This window comes from Mauremys mutica, chromosome 18 (genome assembly GCF_020497125.1).
Source record: "Mauremys mutica isolate MM-2020 ecotype Southern chromosome 18, ASM2049712v1, whole genome shotgun sequence".
NCBI lineage: Eukaryota > Metazoa > Chordata > Testudines > Geoemydidae > Mauremys > Mauremys mutica.
The window spans coordinates 19,813,264-19,832,871 of record NC_059089.1 but is presented as its reverse complement, the minus strand read 5'-3'; the positions used below and the strand labels follow the sequence as shown (position 1 = coordinate 19,832,871).

The following is a 19,608-nucleotide window of genomic DNA, read 5'->3' as shown; positions in this document are numbered from 1 at the left end:
CCAACCTTTCATGAGAAACTCCCCTCGCTCCACAAGATGTCTCCTCAGTGAATGGATGTAGAGGGTCTTTCTCCATTCTCTCATCTACTAAATCAGTCTTCTGTTCTGTCTTTATTCACAGACAGGGCGATCCTGTCTTTTATAATGTTCCTTTTTACCTCCATGTGGTGTCGATTGTTTGTAGTTGGCTTTGATGGTTTTCCATGGACTATTCTGGGATGGGGCAAGGGTAGGCAGTTGAATAATACATTACATCATCAGCTAGCGAGGGAGAGGTGACAACTCCCTCTCACTTCAACAGGTCTCACTGAGACATATGATTCCCTGCTAACTAACTTATACTCCAAGACCATAAGGGCATAACTGTCAATATAGGTACATTATTCCTTAAATATTACCCATAAACACATCTCACAATAATTATAGGTATTAATAAGTTACAAGCTTTCAGTAGAGACCTCACAAGTTACCCTTCATGGATAATACCATGAAAATGCTGTATTCAGTGTAGTGAGTTTGTCAGGTCTGAGACAAGAGCTGCTTGTAGAGAACAATGACTCCTTTGCCTATTGGTACCAACAATGGGGATCTGTGTCCTGGGTTGGGGTGGGGGTTGAGAGAGACCCACACTCATCTGGACTTAGCAGAATGTTAGAGGAGGAGTCAGTAAGGGCTCTCTCCTGCGGGTTTGTCTGTGGGAGGAGATGATCCAGACCATAGTAACTCACAGTGGGGTTGTAAAAATCATGGTGCAATCACCAGTAAACATTCCTGGGGCCCACTGTAAAGTGTATAGCGCTCATTAATTCGTTAATGTTTGCACTGCACTTAGAAAATATAAGACATTGAGAGATGTCTATGCTACAAATCTAAGTCAACCTATATTAGGTTGACTTATAGCTGCGGTGGTGCATGTCCACACTACCCTCCTTGGGTCAGTGGTGCACATCCTCACCAGGAGTGCTTCCACCGACCTAAGAGAGACAGTGCAGGGAGCTGACAGGCTCCTGGCAGGCTTCCCCCCACCACCACCACATTCCCCAGAGGGAGTGGAGGAAGCTGCCTGGGGCTTCTCCACTACCTTCATCCACCCCCCACTCCTGCCATGAAATTGACAAGACAGCTGATGTGCGTTGCCCTAACTACACCAACATAAGCCTTATGCCTCTTGTGGAGGTGGAGTTATGATGTTGGTGTAGTAGGGTACTTACATCAGTGGGAGGAAGGCTGTAGTGTAGACACTGACATAATTAGGTCAACATAAACTGCCTTATGACAGTCTTCCTGATTAGGGAACAGTTGACATTAGCAATCCTTGTTATCTACTTACAATTTTGCGTATGTATTTACCTGGCGTTTTATTTAGTGGCATCAGTTAGTACCAATGATTTCCAGGCCTAGACACCAAAATAAAGTGTGTGAGATCCCAGGCTGATTGGGCAAGGGGTGACAAGGGTGACATTGGGCCCATGGTTTTGAGTCCAGCGTGTGGATTTGTGTGAGAGAGTTCCTTGACTTGCCACTTCCTTGTCTGTGATTTTATGTCCATTCACCAGAAGGATTTAGGACGGTAACCACTAATATCTTCAGGAATATAGGGTGTATGTGTGTTTATTGTTTTGGTTTTGTACTTTTCATTTTATCAGAGAAATGTGCCTGGTTTTGATAGAGGGCTGCAGTAGCCTGACTGATAGGCGGTAAGTGTTTTAGTGGATCTGTTTAATCAAATCCAGTGGCCTGTCAGCTGGGGTGTGTGTGTGTGTGCTTTGTAACAGCAGAATTGGTAAATTCCCCCTTCTTGCAGAGTAATAAACTGAAGTTGTTGGTATGAGTAGCTAGCACAACTCAGCAGCTCTCTAAATTAGACATAGAACATTCTCCCAGATGGGAAATCAGCCTCCTTCATCTCCCATGTATTTCACAATACAGAACCATGTAAGTTAAAACATGATATATATTATCTGTGATAACCATAGCAATTCAGCTCTTTCCTGCTGGACCTTTATTTATTTATTTATTTGTTTAAATCAAACCCTCCCTCGCCCCCCCAATAAATAAAAAGGACTCAAGTGTTTAGTTTCCTAATATTTTGTCTGCGGTGAAGTCAGCATAGAAAATTAGTGTCCAAAAAGTTGTAAAACAAAAGACTATCCTATGTTTCGCCTTTTAATCATGTAATTGCTGAGTGACATTTAACTCTAAGGCTTTAAATTACTCCTTTGTCAGCCAGCCGCCTCCTTCTGCCCTTTCTCATCCCTCCCACCCCCTCCATCCCCAATCAGCCTGCTTTTGCGGAGTAGTGCTTTAACTACACTGAAGTTTGGCTGGGCTTCTACATATTACAGCAGCGACACGAAAGCAAACAATTGAAGTATTTGAGAACAATGAAATATGCATGGCTATCTGTGACAGCCCTATAAAGCAGGGCAATTAGCCGCGTAATCCCAGAAAGCCAAGGCGACCGGCAGCCCACGGTTCCCTATTAGTTAAATGCTTTTTGTACGTCCTCATCCCATCAAATCAACTAACACTTCCTTTAATTGGTTCATGAATTATACAGCTCTGCCGCATTATAATTTAATCACCAGTAAACATTCCTGGGGCCCACTGTAAAGTGTATAGCGCTCATTAATTCGTTAATTTCAGCAGATGGAAGGGGAGATTGGATGAACGGTGGCAGTACAGAGCGCCTTGGGCAATGGAAGAAGGAAAAAAAGGTGGGGGGCCGTTTAGGTTTTTTAAGGGCTGTCAGAAACTCAATCTGTGAGCTGTCAGCAGCTTGGACCCATTTCTTCCCCCTCCTTCCCATCCCTTCACCCCACCCACTGCTGAAAGTGACTGACGGATTCATATGGAGGCTTGTCAACCCGTCTTTAAACATCAAGCCAGCGGGTAAACCGAGCCCAATGTAAATTAATTCTTGTCTTACGGGCCCCCCTTTCTCTGTCCCCATGAATATTTCATGGCGGGAAGCATAAATATTAATTCTAATAGCTCTGCACAGTGGTTATTATTTCTGTTTTATGACAAATATTCATAAAATATTCAGGACCCTTTTTTAGAACATTTACACACTTGATTGTGAAATTTTCCAGCTTCCTGGGGACACAGTAAACATATTGGGGTTCTCTTGATGGACCTTTTTCCCTCTTAATTAATACGACTTGATATTAATATTTAATCAGATTTAGTTTTTCTTTTCCCCAGAAGTGAACCCTATTAGATTTGAGGGTTTATCTGACAGTATTTAAACAGAGAATTTTTATTCCCTACTATGAAATTAGTTTCCTTTGACACATATATAAAATGACACATGATAATCCACTCTTTTATTTTTCCCAGTGCACTTTTTGGTGTCAATTCTTTTGTATTTATTTAATAACTAAATACTCTACCAATAACAAAAGTTAATGTTTAATGCTCCCCCCACCCCCCAAAAATCATTCAATGTAATATTGCATAGCAGCAACAAGGATAAAACATTATTTCTGGTAAATCTGATTGTTTAAAAGGGGGAGGGAATATAGCTTTTCTTTGTTAAGCACAGGTGGTGCTAGTGAAAAAGGGGGCAGACAAGTAACCAGGACATCAATTGTGATATGAGTTTGTTAGTCCTTAACCCTGGAATTCTTGCACTGCTCAAAATTTGCTCTGCAGAATCTAATTCTTGGAGGGGAGCACAGTAAGCTTCTAAGGAAACGTTAAGATTGCATTTTTGGGAATGGATTCAGATTCCTGACCTCAGGCCTTGAGGAAGCAGAGGCTTTAGAATATCTGAGAGGGGATTTTATTAACCTTACAGGTAGGGGAAACTGTGCCAGCTACACATTACTCTGAAGCAGCCCTGCTGCCATCTTACTCTGTGATTCATAAAGCACCACAGGAATGAGCTCCAGAGGGAATGCAAAGATGCTAGAATAATAGCTGAGAGTAAGAAGGAGGCAAAGAATAAAAATGAGGGGAAAATGTAAAGCAGTTTTGGATGGAGCTACTAATGCATCCAAACCCCCTGCCTATTAAGTGTAGAAAGGGTTAAAACTGACTTCTCAAAAGAAGCTTTAAAAATGTATTGAAGACCCCAGAATGGAAACATTTTCTGTATATTTGAGAGTGCTTTTCAATGTGCGTATGGAACATTTACACAACAGATCATTCTTCAGACCACTTTTGAATTGAGTAGCTTTCCCGGATACAATAAATGGGACCAGAACCTCAGCTGGTGTAAATTGATGCAGCTCTGCTGAGTGGAGATACACCGATTTATACCTGCTGAAGATCCAACTCACTGCTTTTGTAAAATAAATCAGCACTGATGGTAATTACCTAGGAAAGCTATATTTGTTCTCTGTATGAAAAGATGGTCTTGGTACCCACTATCAGTGATGCTGAGATAGCAGAGTGGTGTGCTGTGATGTGGGTGGGACCGGGACATTTGGACTCCCTGGGCCGCTGGAGAGTGAGCACAGCTTAGAAGTGATGCTCTTGGTCTAGGGGAGGGAGAACCATCTGACTCTGTCATGGCTCTGCCCTACTGATTCATATATAGAGCAGCATGACTGCAGCCAGAGAGGAAGTTGTTCATCTTGCTCTCCTGGCCAGAGGCCAGGTACTTGGAATAGTGACCCACTTAGCTTCCTTTTGTAGCTATTTGACAGAAACATAGCTGTTGAAAAAGAAGAATCTAGTGTCTGGAAATAGCTTGACATCAAATGAATTATTATTGATAGCTTCACTTTCGTTGATTAACCTGTGTCTTAGATGTTATACAATGTATTCTTCCCTTATGGTTAAAGCCTAGAGGCTAAGATTGCTTCCCATAATAATACCCCACATCTTTCATCGAAGGATCTGAAGGCATTAATTAATTAAACCTCACAACAGCCCTCTTACACAAGTAAGGGATAAATACTTCACCTATCACTGAGCAGGGATGCAGAAGCAACACTTAGGACAGGAAGTAAAGAATACAATGTCCAGTCAGTGGTGCAAGCACATTAAAAGATTGGTTGGATGTGTTTCAGTAGTGCAAATGTGTACAGCTCAACTAAGGGGAACTAAGCAAGACAGAAAAAAGGGAGGGAAGGGGAACATATCCCTCTTGTTCCTCCTAGCGGGTGCACCTAAGTATCCAATTGAACTTTCAGAGGAAATTTAGGGATGCAGAATGTGCAAAAACTGAAATATGGCCAGCCTACTTGAGCTAGCACCCTGACTCTTGGAAAAACAAGCATCATCTGACCATTAATGACCACAAGTGGTCAGGACCTCATTTTTATATCTCAACCAGAAGATGGCATCCCATCCCAGACTACTTACTTAGCCAGACCCTACGTAGCTTCTCAGGCCTGACGTGACCCAGCATGGGGTGGTATGGCTGTAGGCACTTCCCACAGTTATTTCCCAGTATATATTTCAATGAAACTTTCTTCAGCTAGAAAATTAGGTCACTGGGTGTTCAATTTAGCCAAATCCAGCAGAGATGGAGCAGGGAAATAGAAAGTACATCACCCAGTGCCAACTAAGCCTATATTGCTCCAGGGCTTTTTTACCACTTTGGCTGGCCTATGGTGTTTCCATTTCTGCCCTTCAGAAATTTGTGTGAGTGCCATATCAGAGTTTTGCTGGTGGGAACTTCTTCAGAGAGCTGCTGAATCAGCACACTCTCCAATAGCCCAGCCTCACCTACTTTTTAGCCAGCACCACCTCTTATCTCAGTTAATGGAATTGTGGCCATGACACTTCTGGAGCCGCGTCCTGCAGCAGAGTTCCTGTCCCCAGGGAATTCCGCCACAGTTAAAGCCAGTGTAAGCTGCTAGTGAATTTAGTCTTTGTATGTCTATCTGCACGTTCCATAAGATGTATAGCATTTTGCTAATGTCTTTGTTTTCTAACTTCCCAACACTAATTTTGACAGGCTCTATTTGTCTGCCTTGGAAAAGTTGGTAATTTTTTTATTTTTGTTTTTCTCTGTCCTGAAGATGCATTTCAGACTCAACTCGGGGTGTTTAAATATCTGATAGTAAAGTTTGCTATAACTTTAAGATCACACAGGAATTTGATCCTTGCATCCTCCTCCTTAAAACAGACTGATGTGGTGCATTGTAAATTGCCAGGAGCGCTTGCTAATTTAGTAGTTAATGACAGTCATAGAGAGTGTTTTTCTTGCCCCTGGAGAGGTTTTAGACACAGCTGGGGTAGATTTGCCACTATCAATTATGCACAGTTTTAAACAAGAAATGGCCAGCAGGGGCCTCTTTTTTGTTGTTGAGTGCAGAGCGTGCAGAATGGGAATATTGCAGCTGTTACCTGTGTGCAAGAGGGAAGATGTATAGGATTTTAAAAAAAACAAGAACAAGACGAATAGCCTGCTATTTTTAAAGTTGCTGTTTCAACTTAAAAGTTAAAATGCTGCATTAAAAGTGGCAAAGAATTTTTTAAAATCTAGGCTTTCCAACTTCATTGCAGGAGAACTTGGTCCATCACCAAGGTTTTCACAAGAACACCAACGGTCGTGTGTCATTGGTCCTAGCCTGTCTATAAATGGTACCCAGAAAGGTAGCATTCTGCATGGATCTTTCTAGCTGAGATCTTTCTTTTTATTTCTTAATAATGAACAATTATTTATTTATTTATTTATTTAGATCTGTTTTTAATGTGCTGATCAACACACTCCCAGACTGTAATTAAACAAAATGGGATAGATTTGGTCTCAATTACACTGGGGTAAATCTGAAGTAACTCCATTAAAGTCAGTGTAAATACTCTGCATTTACACCACTGTAACAGAGATCAGAATCAGACCCATGATATATATAAAATGGCACAATACTAATAGTGGGTTCTCCAAACCATCAGCTCCAGAACCCCACTCAACCCCTTTGTCCCAGGAAAGCCCGGTAGAACAACTAGACTTAAATCCCAGAGCCAAAGACTGCTGACTGAGAACACATTGCCAGCAGCTCCCTCTTATTTTAAAGTAGGGGACTATTAGTCTCAGTTGACTGCAATGCACCATGGTATCACTCAAGAAGAGAGATTGTCTCTAGATAGGCAGGCCCAAGCTATTTAGTGTTCTGTAGGTTGAAACCAGCACTTTAAACTTCCCCCAAACATGAATTGTTAGTTAGGAGGACAGGTGTAATGTGTTCTCTGTGGGAAACACCGCTTAGCAAGCAGGCAGCTGCATTCTGCACTAGTTGCCCTTTCCAAGTGGCCTTACGAGGTAGCTTCGTGTAAACACATCACAGTCATTCAGGCCTGACTGTGTCCAGGAAGAGGGAAAGGTTGCAACCTTCTTTTCAAGTCCAAGTGAAAAAAAACTTCCTAGGTAGCTGCTACTGCCTGATCATCCATCCCCAGAGAGGGATCCATCCGCAGTTGGAGAGCCAACAAGATCATCAGGGTGCAAAGCTTCATAGCAAATTTCGGGGAAATCTCCTATTGGGGGGGGGTGCTAGTAACAACTCTGTCAATTCTTTTGGTTGCTTTCCCCAGCCTGTAGGAGTTAGCCAATATCTATGTGGGATGTTGCATATGGCACACCACATTAATATGAGTTACATGCACAACATTAATATTGTACATATTCTATTCTATCTGAATGTTGGGTAGTTATGTTAAATCATATAACTGAATTTTATTATGTTTTTCCCAGAATGCTGTTCACTCATGTATCCTATATCGTGTATTCTATAACGCTTTGCACTGTTGAACTCTGTCCTTGGCATAGACAAATACAAAACCCATCAGAAACAAAATTTATGAATAGCATGTCCTTGTATATTTTGGAGGTATCTCCATAGCCCACTGACACCTGGAATGTGATATTCAAAACAAAGATAAGGAAGGTGCAGGACAGTATAGAAAAACAAGATACGGAACTGATAGAAACTGGTGGGTTGAGGCTGGGTGATGTATAGAGTGCTTTTAGCATGTAAACAACTATAGTATAAATATATATAGTCTTGAATGCATATTTTTGAATCAGAACTATCATCTAAGGTGACTGCTGGGAGATTGCTTCCCGAGAGGGCTGGTATGTATGGCTCCTTTTCATGTTCTCCTGCGTTGTCTTTGACTAATAAACAGTCTAAGCTTGGCTATTTGGTCTCTTGGATATTTTTAATTTTGAATCCTGAGTATAGCCAAACAACTGGCTTTACCTAGTTTACATAAATTTCACTAGTTCTTATCTGGCTTGAGCCTCAGACAGTTAACCCTCATCTGTGCCCCACTTTCTTCTAGACATGGGACAAGTTCTTAAATCACACCAGGCAAACTGGAAGAGATGGTAATATAAAGCTGAGTGTCGTCATCATCCTGAAGACAGTGTACTCTGTGGTTATGCACTAACCCTCTTACTGATTCCATATGCATGTGGTGCAGAGGGGCCAACAGCATAGAAACCTGCAAAACTCAACTTGATGGCATCCTCAGGGCAGATGGACAACTACACAATACAAACCTCTGTTTCCTCAGATATAAAGGAGTGGAGCAACTCAGACTATCTTCCTTTGCGAGGGTTCATAGACAAGTCAGTAGCACGTCGTGCTCAGTAGTATTGATGGGAGGAGTTGTTAGTGCTGTGGAGTGTCGCTAGTGCTGCAGTGTTGTTAAGGCTGCTAGAGCTGCTGTTGTTGGAGCGCTGATGTTAGCTGCACTAGCAGAGAGTGCAGCATGTTGATTCATCATCCCTCAGTGTTACTCATAAAGAAAAAACAAAGGCTTGGTTTGGTGGAGAAGGCACTCGGCCAGGTTTATTGTCGACAAAGCGTGGTATTAGTGCCCTGGCTCATTGGTTATGGGTACACTAAACACATGTATGCCTGTGACAAGGCAGAGGCTCAATCAACATAACATTATGCTGTTCTGTGGGCCAATACAAAGATGCCTCTCCTTCGACTCTCCTTTTATACATTGATACAAACAAGTTACACATTCCATGTTTTTCATTATTATCCTGTACTTTGTACCTGCTAATTTGAAAAAAAGTTCTCAACCATTATCCTGTCATTCCATCCTTATCTTACGAGGGGCCAGTGTGTTCCTGTACCCTCTTTTGGGAATTTGTTTACGTAGTTACTTGAGAACTCTGGGTGTTCTTGTTCCAGCCTTTCAGGTCAGGAATGTGTTTACTTGGTTAGCTAATACATGGTGTGTTACTATTCTGCTAAGGCCAGGCCTACTTCGGTTCACCCTGCCAGCTATGCCTAGGGCTCTGGAAACACCTACAGTAGTTGGCAGTTAAGACAAATTTGACATGGTGACCTCATTTTTGTCAGTCACCAAGAGAAGATCCATCAGCACAACCAATGAGCCCCTAACATATGCCTAGCCTAAAACCAAAGTGACTGGGGGCAAGAAGATCTGAGGACTCTAGAGGCTGCTGGAGATGTTCCAAAACGATCTTCTCAATAATCTTCCCAAAAAGGGAAGGTTTCAGACAGAACAATAATTGGAGAACTTCCATGTCAAGAGATATTTCCTTGAGCAAGTGATTAACCACTTATTTAAAAAAAGCTGGCATCTTGCCTCCTAAAGAGGAGGTATTCACTGTCTATACCAACGATGGTCCCATTGCTTCTACATTTGCCTTCACTAGCCGAGAGAAACATAGATCTAACTCACAAGTTACAGCGTACAGTGCCCACAGCAGATCAGTAAGTAACTCCAGTCACAATTCAAGTACAGAACATGTTTGTTGTTCCACCAGGCGTGATTCTACCATTCTAGAAACAGTTTGCTTTGGCACAGTGCAGTTTTATTCACAAAACAGCACAAAAATTCCTCATGATGAGGAAAATTTAACACGGTCACTAGATGCAAATAACTTGAATTAACCAGGTTGTTCACCGGCCAAAACAGGTGTGTTGATCACAGCGAGGTGGATGCCATGGCGGCTGTAAAGAAACCTTCCTTTGCCTACTGCATGGCTATGGCACATGTTTCCAGAAATGCTTTGTCACAGTTGCTCTGGTTTGGAATGAAAATTCTGTCCCCAATGCTCTTGCCAGGTTCCGTCTTACTCCATGAGTCACCGTGAAGCCGTCAAAATACCATGGTGACTTATAAGGATTCAGACAGCAAAGAGGCTGTACCAGTAGCAAGAGCAAAAGATGACAGTACGAGTCCTCTCAGACAATCTATAGTAGTCTGTCACCAAAGCAGCATTCTTCCCCAGAGCCTCTGCAAAACCAATAGGTTCCCTCAATGTCCCAGAATGGAGCAACAAAAAAGTCCTTTGCCTTGACAGGCAATGATGGTTACCATCAATCTTATCAGTCTGTGGGACTTAACCTTGCTGCTGTGCCCTAATGCTCTAAGAGATTAGATTAGTAATGTCAGATACGGTGAGGAAGAGACAGGGTTCTGATATCTCTCTCACCTTGTTCCTTTTAACTGTTTTATTTATTATTTCATTACTTGGGAAAGCTGCTAGATTGACAGCACTGAAGCCTGAAGTCTTCCTACAGTCAGTGGCATATGTACTTCCCTAATATTGCCTGCCAACATGCTTGAACTCTGACATAAGGGACCACCACTAGGGGAGAGAGAATAGTGTGGTATCCATGACCCACTCGATCCTTGGCCTGTACACTGAGACTGCCAACAAGACTGCCAGCCAGTGGTGGTGATTTTTGTGATGGGGATATGTTTCCACTGGGAACTGAACTGAGCCCCTACAAACTTAAGTCATGTAGGACACCAAGCAGCAATCGATGCTAATAACTTTTGGTCATTACTGAGCTGGATGAGATTTGAATCAATGATGCAGCAGTGAAAGATCCTATGTGCTGCTCCCCCCAAGCCATCCAATCTTCTATTATGCCATCACTCTTTGATATTTCTCAATGACATACGGTTGCATAGTTAAACTAGCAGCTTGCCAGCTCTGAAATAGAAGCTGTACCGGATGCCAATCCATCACTATAATGTATTCTTCTTCTTCGATATTAAGCTACTTTTCCTTGCCTTCCTGCCTACCAACCACAGTGCAAATTTCCCATGGATAGAAGATACAACACATTGCAACACACACAGACATGATGATTCCTAAGGAGAGTGTATGTATAAAAGATATTACATTCTTCAAGGGTAAGGGGCCAAGGAATGGGCCCAATCCAGTGTCCATTGGGAGTCTTTCCATTGACGTCAATGAATGCTGGGTCAAACGCTGTGCTTTTTAAAAATCTAAGGAGGACACAATGTTGTATCTGTGAAGTATTCCAGACAGAAATCTTACCAAAATATCACTCAAACAATTGGTGGGCTTAGTTAAATTACCTAACCAAAATCATAGCCTCTTGAAGAAACTGACGCAGGGCTGGAGGTTGGTGTTTTCCAGAAACACTTTCCTGAACAGAAAGAGAATGATTATGTGCCCAAGATGTGCATTATACAGTGGATTTATTTTAAAAGTCTCTCCCATATTCCCCATTAATGGGCTAGATTGGGCAGCCCTTAATCACATGAATAAGGCCCATTAGGTTGCGCAGGAAGACCCTATGTGTATTAGAAATATCTCTCAAACTGGTATAATCTTTCTAGTTAGAAGCATTTTAACTGCAGTCACTAGCTAAATATATTTTCTTTTTTACATTTTTCCATTGAATATATTGCTCATGAGTGATGAGCCCTAGAGACTGATATACTCTTTATCCACAGAACATGTACAGTATGTACTGTTTGGACAGGGCAGTGCAAGCTTCTGCACACCCCATGTAGGCCTAACCCCCTGTTCTGAAAAGGCCATCAGATTTGATTGTGTGATGTTGTATGTTATATTCCGTCATGTGTTGTTTTGGGGAAAAAACACATCTTAGAAAAGATGTCTGTAGTCTCCTACATCTTCCCCCTACACTTTTCTTTAATGGTGACACCAGACTGGATAATAAGCATCTTGTATAAAAAAAGATGAGTCTCAGACAAGGCTTTCAGAGTTCATTTTGTTAGCAGCTTTTTAAGTACAATTTTTAGGCTCTTCTGTTTCAAATACCATAATATTTTTTGAGTTAGTAACTATGAATGCGACAAGCTTTCTTGATATGCCAGGTTATAATCCTTTAACGGTTCTGTTTATTTCAGAGTATAATAGGGAGCCGTATCAATTATCAGGGCTGTATAAACATTGTTCCACTCTACTAGAATATTCATCTCGAGATATATCATCAGATGTTACCTATTCTGACAATCACGTTTTTGTGCCATTGTTGGGCAACAGAAACAAAGAAAAACAAAATGTTAGAGTGTAAGGGATAAAAGAATGTTGGAACTGTGATTCTTTTCCTGTCTTTAGAATCTTGGAGATCTTGAATGTTTTATTCCAGCCTGTTATTTTGTTACCAGAACGTGAATAGAAGTCATTATCTGTAAACATTTGAAGAGAGAAATGATTTTCATAACTATAAGTCCTACAAAGGATTCTAGTAATCTGTTATATGCATGCCAAGGTAAAGCTCAGCCTTTCATCTGGTCTGATCCCACCCAGTCAGTGTAAAATGTTTCTTTGGTGAATGTCTAAAGCATACAGTATCTTTTGTGAGGCAGACAAAAATGAAAATAGGAAGTCTGCCCTTGAAGGCAGAAGAAGTTATTGTATTGTTAATAAATCCACATTTGAAAGCCCACAATCTTTTTTATTTATTTATTTTTATTTTATTTTATTTTAAGTTTAGTTCCACAAGTTTGGAAGGAATTTTTTTTGTTCTTTTAAAAAATCATTAAATGTGACCCATATGAAAAATTTCCCTTTATGTGACATCAGCACAGTCTGTGGAATGTCCCACAGCCTAGTGATTTATCTCTACTCTTCATAAACGTATTTGTGAGAATTTTCTGCTTAAGAGTTTGAGCTTGAATATAAAATTAATAAAAACATTACATTGAGGTTCACTGATTTAGGAAGATAATTGTATGGCCAGGGCAACTCTATTTGTTTCTTTCAGTTGATACTACAGTGTAGCTCAGGGGGGGTGGTATTAGGAGCAGGCCTACCAGATTGGGCCCCAGAGGTGAGATAGCTGCTCCTCCACCTATTTTCTCATGGTTCATGGATCACATCAGGACTTAGGCAGAAGATGGATGTCAGGATGTCCAGAGTGAGGCAGCACTGCACGTGCCCAGAGACAGAAACTTAGGTGCCTAGGGAACTTTGACAGAGATAATGTAGATGTCAAGTGAGTTTAGGTGACCACCAAACACAGGTTTTGTGGATCATGGTGGTGCCTAAAAGGGGGACTTAGGTGCCAAAGTCTGGGGTTTAGGTGCCTAAGTACCTTTGTGGATCTGGATCTAGGGTCCGATTTTTACAAGTGCTGAGCAACTGTATCTCCAGTTATAGGTAATGGGAGCTGCAGGTGCTCACCCTCTGAAAATCAAGCCCTCATTGTCTGCCATGTTGGCAGTCTCAACAGAGGAACCAAGTGTTGAATGCACCGTGGCAACCAAACTCCTCATAGCAGTGGTCCCTCCGGGTCAAGTTTGAGAGAAAGGACAATTCTATGCTGGCACCAAACAGTGATAATTAGTATATGATGGATACCAAATCTGATTCCATACACTGCTACAGAAGGATGTCTGTGGGGTTGGAGTAGCAGGAGTGGGATGTAGAGGGACTTGAATGCTGGGACACTGTGGTTGGAAGTAGCCATACTGCGATGAAGACAAAGGAGAAAAAGACAAACTGGGCTCTACTTAAGATGTCCACTGGCACAAGCACTGGCAGTCATACAATGTTGCTGGGGGTTTTTACAGAAGAAGAAAAATTGTAGAATAAGGGAGCAAACTCCATCCTGCAATTGGAGACGCTGTTACAAGCTGAGCTATTTCTCTGTCCTTGAGATTCCACTGAAAGGCTAGTCATTGGAATGATCTTCCATCTGGCTCTTGCAGAATATTAATATGACTTGAACTGTGAATTGGGTTTAGTGAGTGGATTCTGAGAAAGTCCAGAGGTAGCACTGACTATTGGATGGCAAATGAAATGTGGAACCCCCTGGCTGATATATGCTCAGCCTGTGGAAATCAAGTATGAATCTGCTCTATATTATTTGTTATACACGGGCAATATGCTTGGTTTTGTATAGGACACACATCAAACAGTCCCCAGCCTAAGGAGTTTATAATCTAAAAAATACAAGTAAGACCGAGATGTAATGAGTGAACCGAAGAAAAGAGTTTCTTTACATGCATTATGCCTTTTGACATTGACCTCTGGGTTGTTCAAAATCATTTCCTTTGTCATTGTGTGTGCATTCCTGTAGTGTAAATGTTAATTCATACTGTGAGTTACTATTCTGAGGATGTTAATGCTGTTCCTTACTGTTTGTCTACAAATAGGATATTTTTCCTGAATCTCCCATCTGAATCTGTCATGGAACGTCTCGCTCAGCGGATGATTGATCCAGTCACAGGAGAAAGGTTAGCACTAATGTCTCGTGTTTAACAATTTGTAAGGCTGACCAGGTGGGTGAGGTAGTAACCTTTACTGGACCAATGTCTGTAACTCTGTAGGGCTGTCGGCAAGACAAAAGCTTCTGACAGGCTTTGTAGAAAACTAAAGAAAATCAAGTAGACTGTGCTCTTCCACGCAGGAAGTTCCAGACTTCAGCTCAGTGCAGTTTTAAATCTCCGATATCAAAATCCATAGCAGCAGTTGATCTAACTTCTACATGTTCCATGAAAACTAAAATGGGTAGCAAAATAATGTGTAGAGATGATAATGCTGTAAACCAGACTGCAATCAGGGAAGGCTTTCCAGCAGAGGTACCTGGACATCTGGCCACATTTGATTTCCCCATTCCCACTGGTGGCTGCTTGTGTTGTGAAATATTAATGCATTTGTGCCTCAATAGATCAAGCTTTTATCTGAGCCATTGGGTATGAGCTCAAGTTTCATATGTGACAGCTCTTCATAATGGCCGTCACTCCCGCTTGGTGGGGTCAGTGATCTTCAAGCTCTACTGACTGATCCATCCTAACTGGTCTAGGAATAAAGTAACAAGGAAAACTCTTCCTAAATTCCTTCCAGAAGTGGTGCTTGAATTGCACCTTACATTTGTGCTTTATTTTTGTAAGTAGCGCATCCATTTGTGAACAATATTAAACCCCCATGCTGAGAAACAGCAAAACAATATTTTACAATCCAAATCTATTGGGAAAGTATGTCTTACTGCCTTCCCAACACTGAATTAATGACACATGCTGGGAATCTTTTAAATCCTAGTCCTAAAGGGTTAAAGGCATAAATACTGTATTTATGTCAAAGTGGTACACTATTATTCAGACATTTCACTCTAGGTGCAACATGTAATTTGCTGTAATTATTCTCCCTCCTTTTGTTCTGGTAATAAGTGACACAGTTATTCAGCAGAAGTTAATGCTATGAAGCAAATCATTCCCACATCTTTGCATTTCTTATCATTAGGATTAGTCTGTACAGTATCTGCTCTAGTTAATAGGCTTTCAGGCTTCGAGTCTTGGTTTTAGTCTTTCCAAATTCATTGTGAATTGATGGAAATATGTTTTAGATGCTACATCTAATCCTGGGCATTATGCTAGTGCAGCACTAGATCCAATGCAGGGAAGGGAATAGGCTAGCCCTCCATTGGATTCTAACTCGTAGCAACGTAGGATGAACACACTAGATCCAAGACAGTATCTTAACTGGACTCTGCTTTTCTTCTTGGTTTTGTATTTATCCAACCATCTTATCTACATGTAAGTCTTTTGCACATAAGACTTGCTTTCAGGGTGATACAGTGAGAAGGATGAAGTTGTTTCTTCATTTGAGGAAAAGAAATAATTCATCTGAAATAGGACTGTGGCATCAGTTCTGAGAACCTGTTTACAAAGCAGTTTTTGTGATCTTCACAAGGCTGTATCATAACTTTGGAAACATGGGTAAAGCACATTTTGGTTCCAGCTACACAGGCAACCCAAACTATTACAGCTTTGCTAGGGGGCCCTATAAACATGTTCCTCTGATTTACTAAAAATTGCGGTGTAGATGATTGGGCTTTTGCTATTAATTCCAGAAAGTCAAAATCCTATGCCTTTGGAAGGCATTGTTAGAAATATCCACAGTCCAGCTCAGAAATGGGTTAACCGTCTTCCTTTCCCCTTCCCATACAAATAAACGCTCTTCAAAGACAGATTGATGGTGATCCTAGAAAATCCTAACAGGATTTAATATATTCTACGTAGTATCCTCCATGAGAGACAGGATCAGGAGAAGGGTGGCTTGTGTCTTCTTTAGCTCAGTGGTTATGGGCTTTGGGCCAGCAGCATTCTGTCGAGCTCTTTCCAGCACGTTGTAAACTTGAAACCCTTTGAGAACCAAGCAGCAGAGTACTAGAGCATCAGATTCCCAAACCTGAGCCGGCTTTTGTAGGTGACAAATCTGAGGAATTGTAACAGATTGAAGTGTCACTAGAGGAGGTTTTGGAATTAATTGATAAACTTAACAGTAACAAGTCACTGGGACCAGACGGCATTCACCCAAGAGTTCTGAAAGAACTCAAATGTGAAATTGAGGAACTACTAACTATGGTTTGTAACCTGTCCCTTAAATCGGCTTCTGTACCTAGTGACTGGAAGATAGCTAATGTAACACCAGTATTTAAAAAGGGCTCTAGAGGTGATCCTGGCAATTATAGACCGGTAAGTCTAACGTCAGTACCGGGGAAATTAGTTGAAACAATTGTAAAGAATAAAATTGTCAGACACATAGAAGAACATAAATTGTTGGGCAAAAGTCAACATAGTTTCTTTAAAGGGAAATCGTGTCTTACTAATCTATTAGAGTTCTTTGAAGGGGTCAACAAACATATGGACAAGGGGGATCCAGTGGACATAGTGTACTTAGATTTCCAGAAAGCCTTTGACAAGGTCCCTCACCAAAGGCTCTTACGTAAATTAAGTTGTCATGAGATAAGAGGGAAGATCCTTTCATGGATTGAGAACTGGTTAAAAGACAGGGAACAAAGGGTAGGAATTAATGGTAAATTCTCCGAATGGAGAGGGGTAACTAATGGTGTTCCCCAAGGGTCAGTCCTAGGACCAATTCTATTAAACTTATTCATAAATGATCTGGAGAAAGGGGTAAACAGTGAGGTGGCAAAGTTTGCAGATGATACTAAACTACTCAAGATAGTTAAGACCAAAGCAGACTGTGAAGAACTTCAAAAAGATCTCACAATACTAAGTGATTGGGCAACAAAATGGCAAATGAAATTTAATGTGGATAAATGTAAAGTAATGCACATTGGGAAAAATAACCCCAACTATACATACAATGTGATGGGGGCTAATTTAGCTACAACTAATCAGGAAAAAGATCTTGTGTCATCATGGATAGTTCTCTGAAGACGTCCACGCAGTGTGCAGGGGCAGTCAGAAAAAGAAAACAGGCTGTTAGGAATTATTAAAAAGGAGATAGAGAATAGGACGGAGAATATCTTATTGCCCTTATATAAATCCATGGTACGCCCACATCTTGAATACTGCATACAGATGTGGTCTCCTCATCTCAAAAAAGATATACTGGCATTAGAAAAGGTTCGGAGAAAGGCAACTAAAATGATTAGGGGTTCGGAACGGATCCCATATGAGGAGAGATTAAAGAGGCTAGGACTTTTCAGCTTGGAAAAGAGACTAAGGGGGGATATGACCGAGGTCTATAAAATCATGAGTGATGTGGAGAAAGTGAATAAGGAAAAGTTATTTACTTGTTCCCATAAGAACTAGGGGCCACCAAATGAAATTAATGGGCAGCAGGTTTAAAACAAATAAAAGGAAGTTCTTCTTCACACAGCGCACAGTCAACTTGTGAAAGTCCTTGCCTGAGGAGGTTGTGAAGGCTAGGACTATAACAGGATTTAAAAGAGAACTGGATAAATTCATGGAGGTTAGATCCATTAATGGCTGTTAGCCAGGATGGGTAAGGAATGGTGTCCCTAGTCTCTGTTTGTCAGGGGGAGGTGATGGATGGCAGGAGAGATCACTTGATCATTACCTGTTAGGTTCACTCCCTCTGGGGCACCTGGCCTTGGCCACTGTCGGTAGACAGGATACTGGACTGGATGGACCTTTGATCTGACCCTGTATGGCCGTTCTTATGTTCTTATTAGGCTCTGCAACAGGCCAAGCTCAGTATACCCTTGAAGTCTTCATAAACATTCAAATTCCTGCTAACAGAGCCCTCAAATGGGAGACTCTTGTTCAGTCACTTATGGGATTGATTGTGCCAAATCAGTATTCAGGACTAGATCACTTCAAGAAAAACTCGTATCTTCAAGTGTCTAGGATCCTTGACAGTAATGATATCAAATAAATCGGAAGTACCAACTTGTCCTGAACTTTCCCAACATCTTTTTGACAGAGCCTAACTGCCAAGCTAGTTGCCCAGTAGGGGACAGCTACTTGGATAAGCAAAAACAAACTATGTATTTGGTAACATCTGTCACTTCCCAGATTTTCATTATGAACTGAAGTGGGGTTTGTGTCTTATCTCTAGATATCATGCCATGTACAAACCAGCTCCATTACCAGATGTCCAAGCCCGTCTCAAGCAGAACCCTAAAGACACTGAAGAAAATATCAGGATTTGCCTGGAGACCTATTACAGGCATGCTGGCGACTTGGAGGAGTTTTATGAAGATGCCTTCTACATCAATGCTGACCAAGACCCTTATGTTGTCTTTGAGTATATAGAAAGCTGTATTGTTAAGCCCCTTCCACATAAGTCCTGACATATTAAAAACAGCAGTTCCAGCTAGTCCAAAATGCTAGCAGGCAATGTCAATTAGTTGGTGACTTAATACACAAATTTATGAGGCTAAATTTTTTTGCAAAAGCTAATATTAATGAAAGGGATGATTTCCCAAAACCTTATAAAATGAAAAGCTTGTTTGGATTTCAACTTTCCCCTGCAGTGTTTGCAACCCAAACATTGCAGTATTGGGCTAGTGTCAGGGACCTAGAACTCAAATGGACTGGCATTGTCCGAAGTGAGTGAAGTGCAGAGAGTAAACAAACAACATAAACGGTGAAAAGTTTAGCTGGTTTGAGCTCTTTGTTTTAATAATCCCAGAGGATGAGACGGGAAGGAAGTTCATTTTTTAGAAATGATGTTTAAACTGCCTCTCTTTTCCAGGTGGGTGATTCAGTGAAAAGTGTAAAAGTGTTTTCAGGAAATACGTTAGCGGCAGCTTTGTCTCATGTATGTAACACACATGTAGCATGCATGTTTGGAATATTAAACCTATTTGAAGTGTACTTGTCTGGAGTCATACTCACTGCCTCCACACTGCAGCTAGACCACATGTGCTCTGCGCAGCTGCAGTTCGCTGTATGGCGTACAGATAGGATGATGACGTTTATCATCATGCTATTCTAGGATTTAAAAAACAGGGCACTAGGGCTTTGAAAATTAGGATCAGTGGTAGCAACCACAGAGTCTGAAGTGTTGGCGGGATGCAAGCACTTTTACGCCCCTGTCACTTAAGCTTGCTCTGAGTAAGTGCAGATGAGACAGCAGTAAAAACACCTGCATGTTGTCTGCACAATAGCATCTACTACTACAGGGTTATAGCTCCTAATAGAATGACT

General features: G+C 41.3%; 1 protein-coding gene across 10 annotated transcripts in view; it reads left to right on the top strand.

Annotated features, from left to right (window-relative positions):
* Positions 1-19,223, top strand: part of AK8 (adenylate kinase 8) — a 103,447-nt gene extending 84,224 nt beyond the window's left edge. For 4 of the 10 annotated variants that reach the window (XM_044992460.1, XM_044992457.1, XM_044992459.1 and 1 more), the window contains 2 exons: positions 14,338-14,418; positions 18,515-19,223. In XM_044992460.1, coding sequence (XP_044848395.1) covers positions 14,338-14,418; positions 18,515-18,749 — 316 coding nt within the window. In that variant the 3' untranslated portion in view covers positions 18,750-19,223. Of the gene's footprint in view, positions 1-6,465; positions 6,556-14,337; positions 14,419-18,514 lie in introns of those variants that run through there. The other 6 variants (XR_006574169.1, XR_006574165.1, XR_006574167.1 and 3 more) reach the window with 5 other exon arrangements.
* The last annotated feature ends 385 nt before the right edge of the window (positions 19,224-19,608 follow it).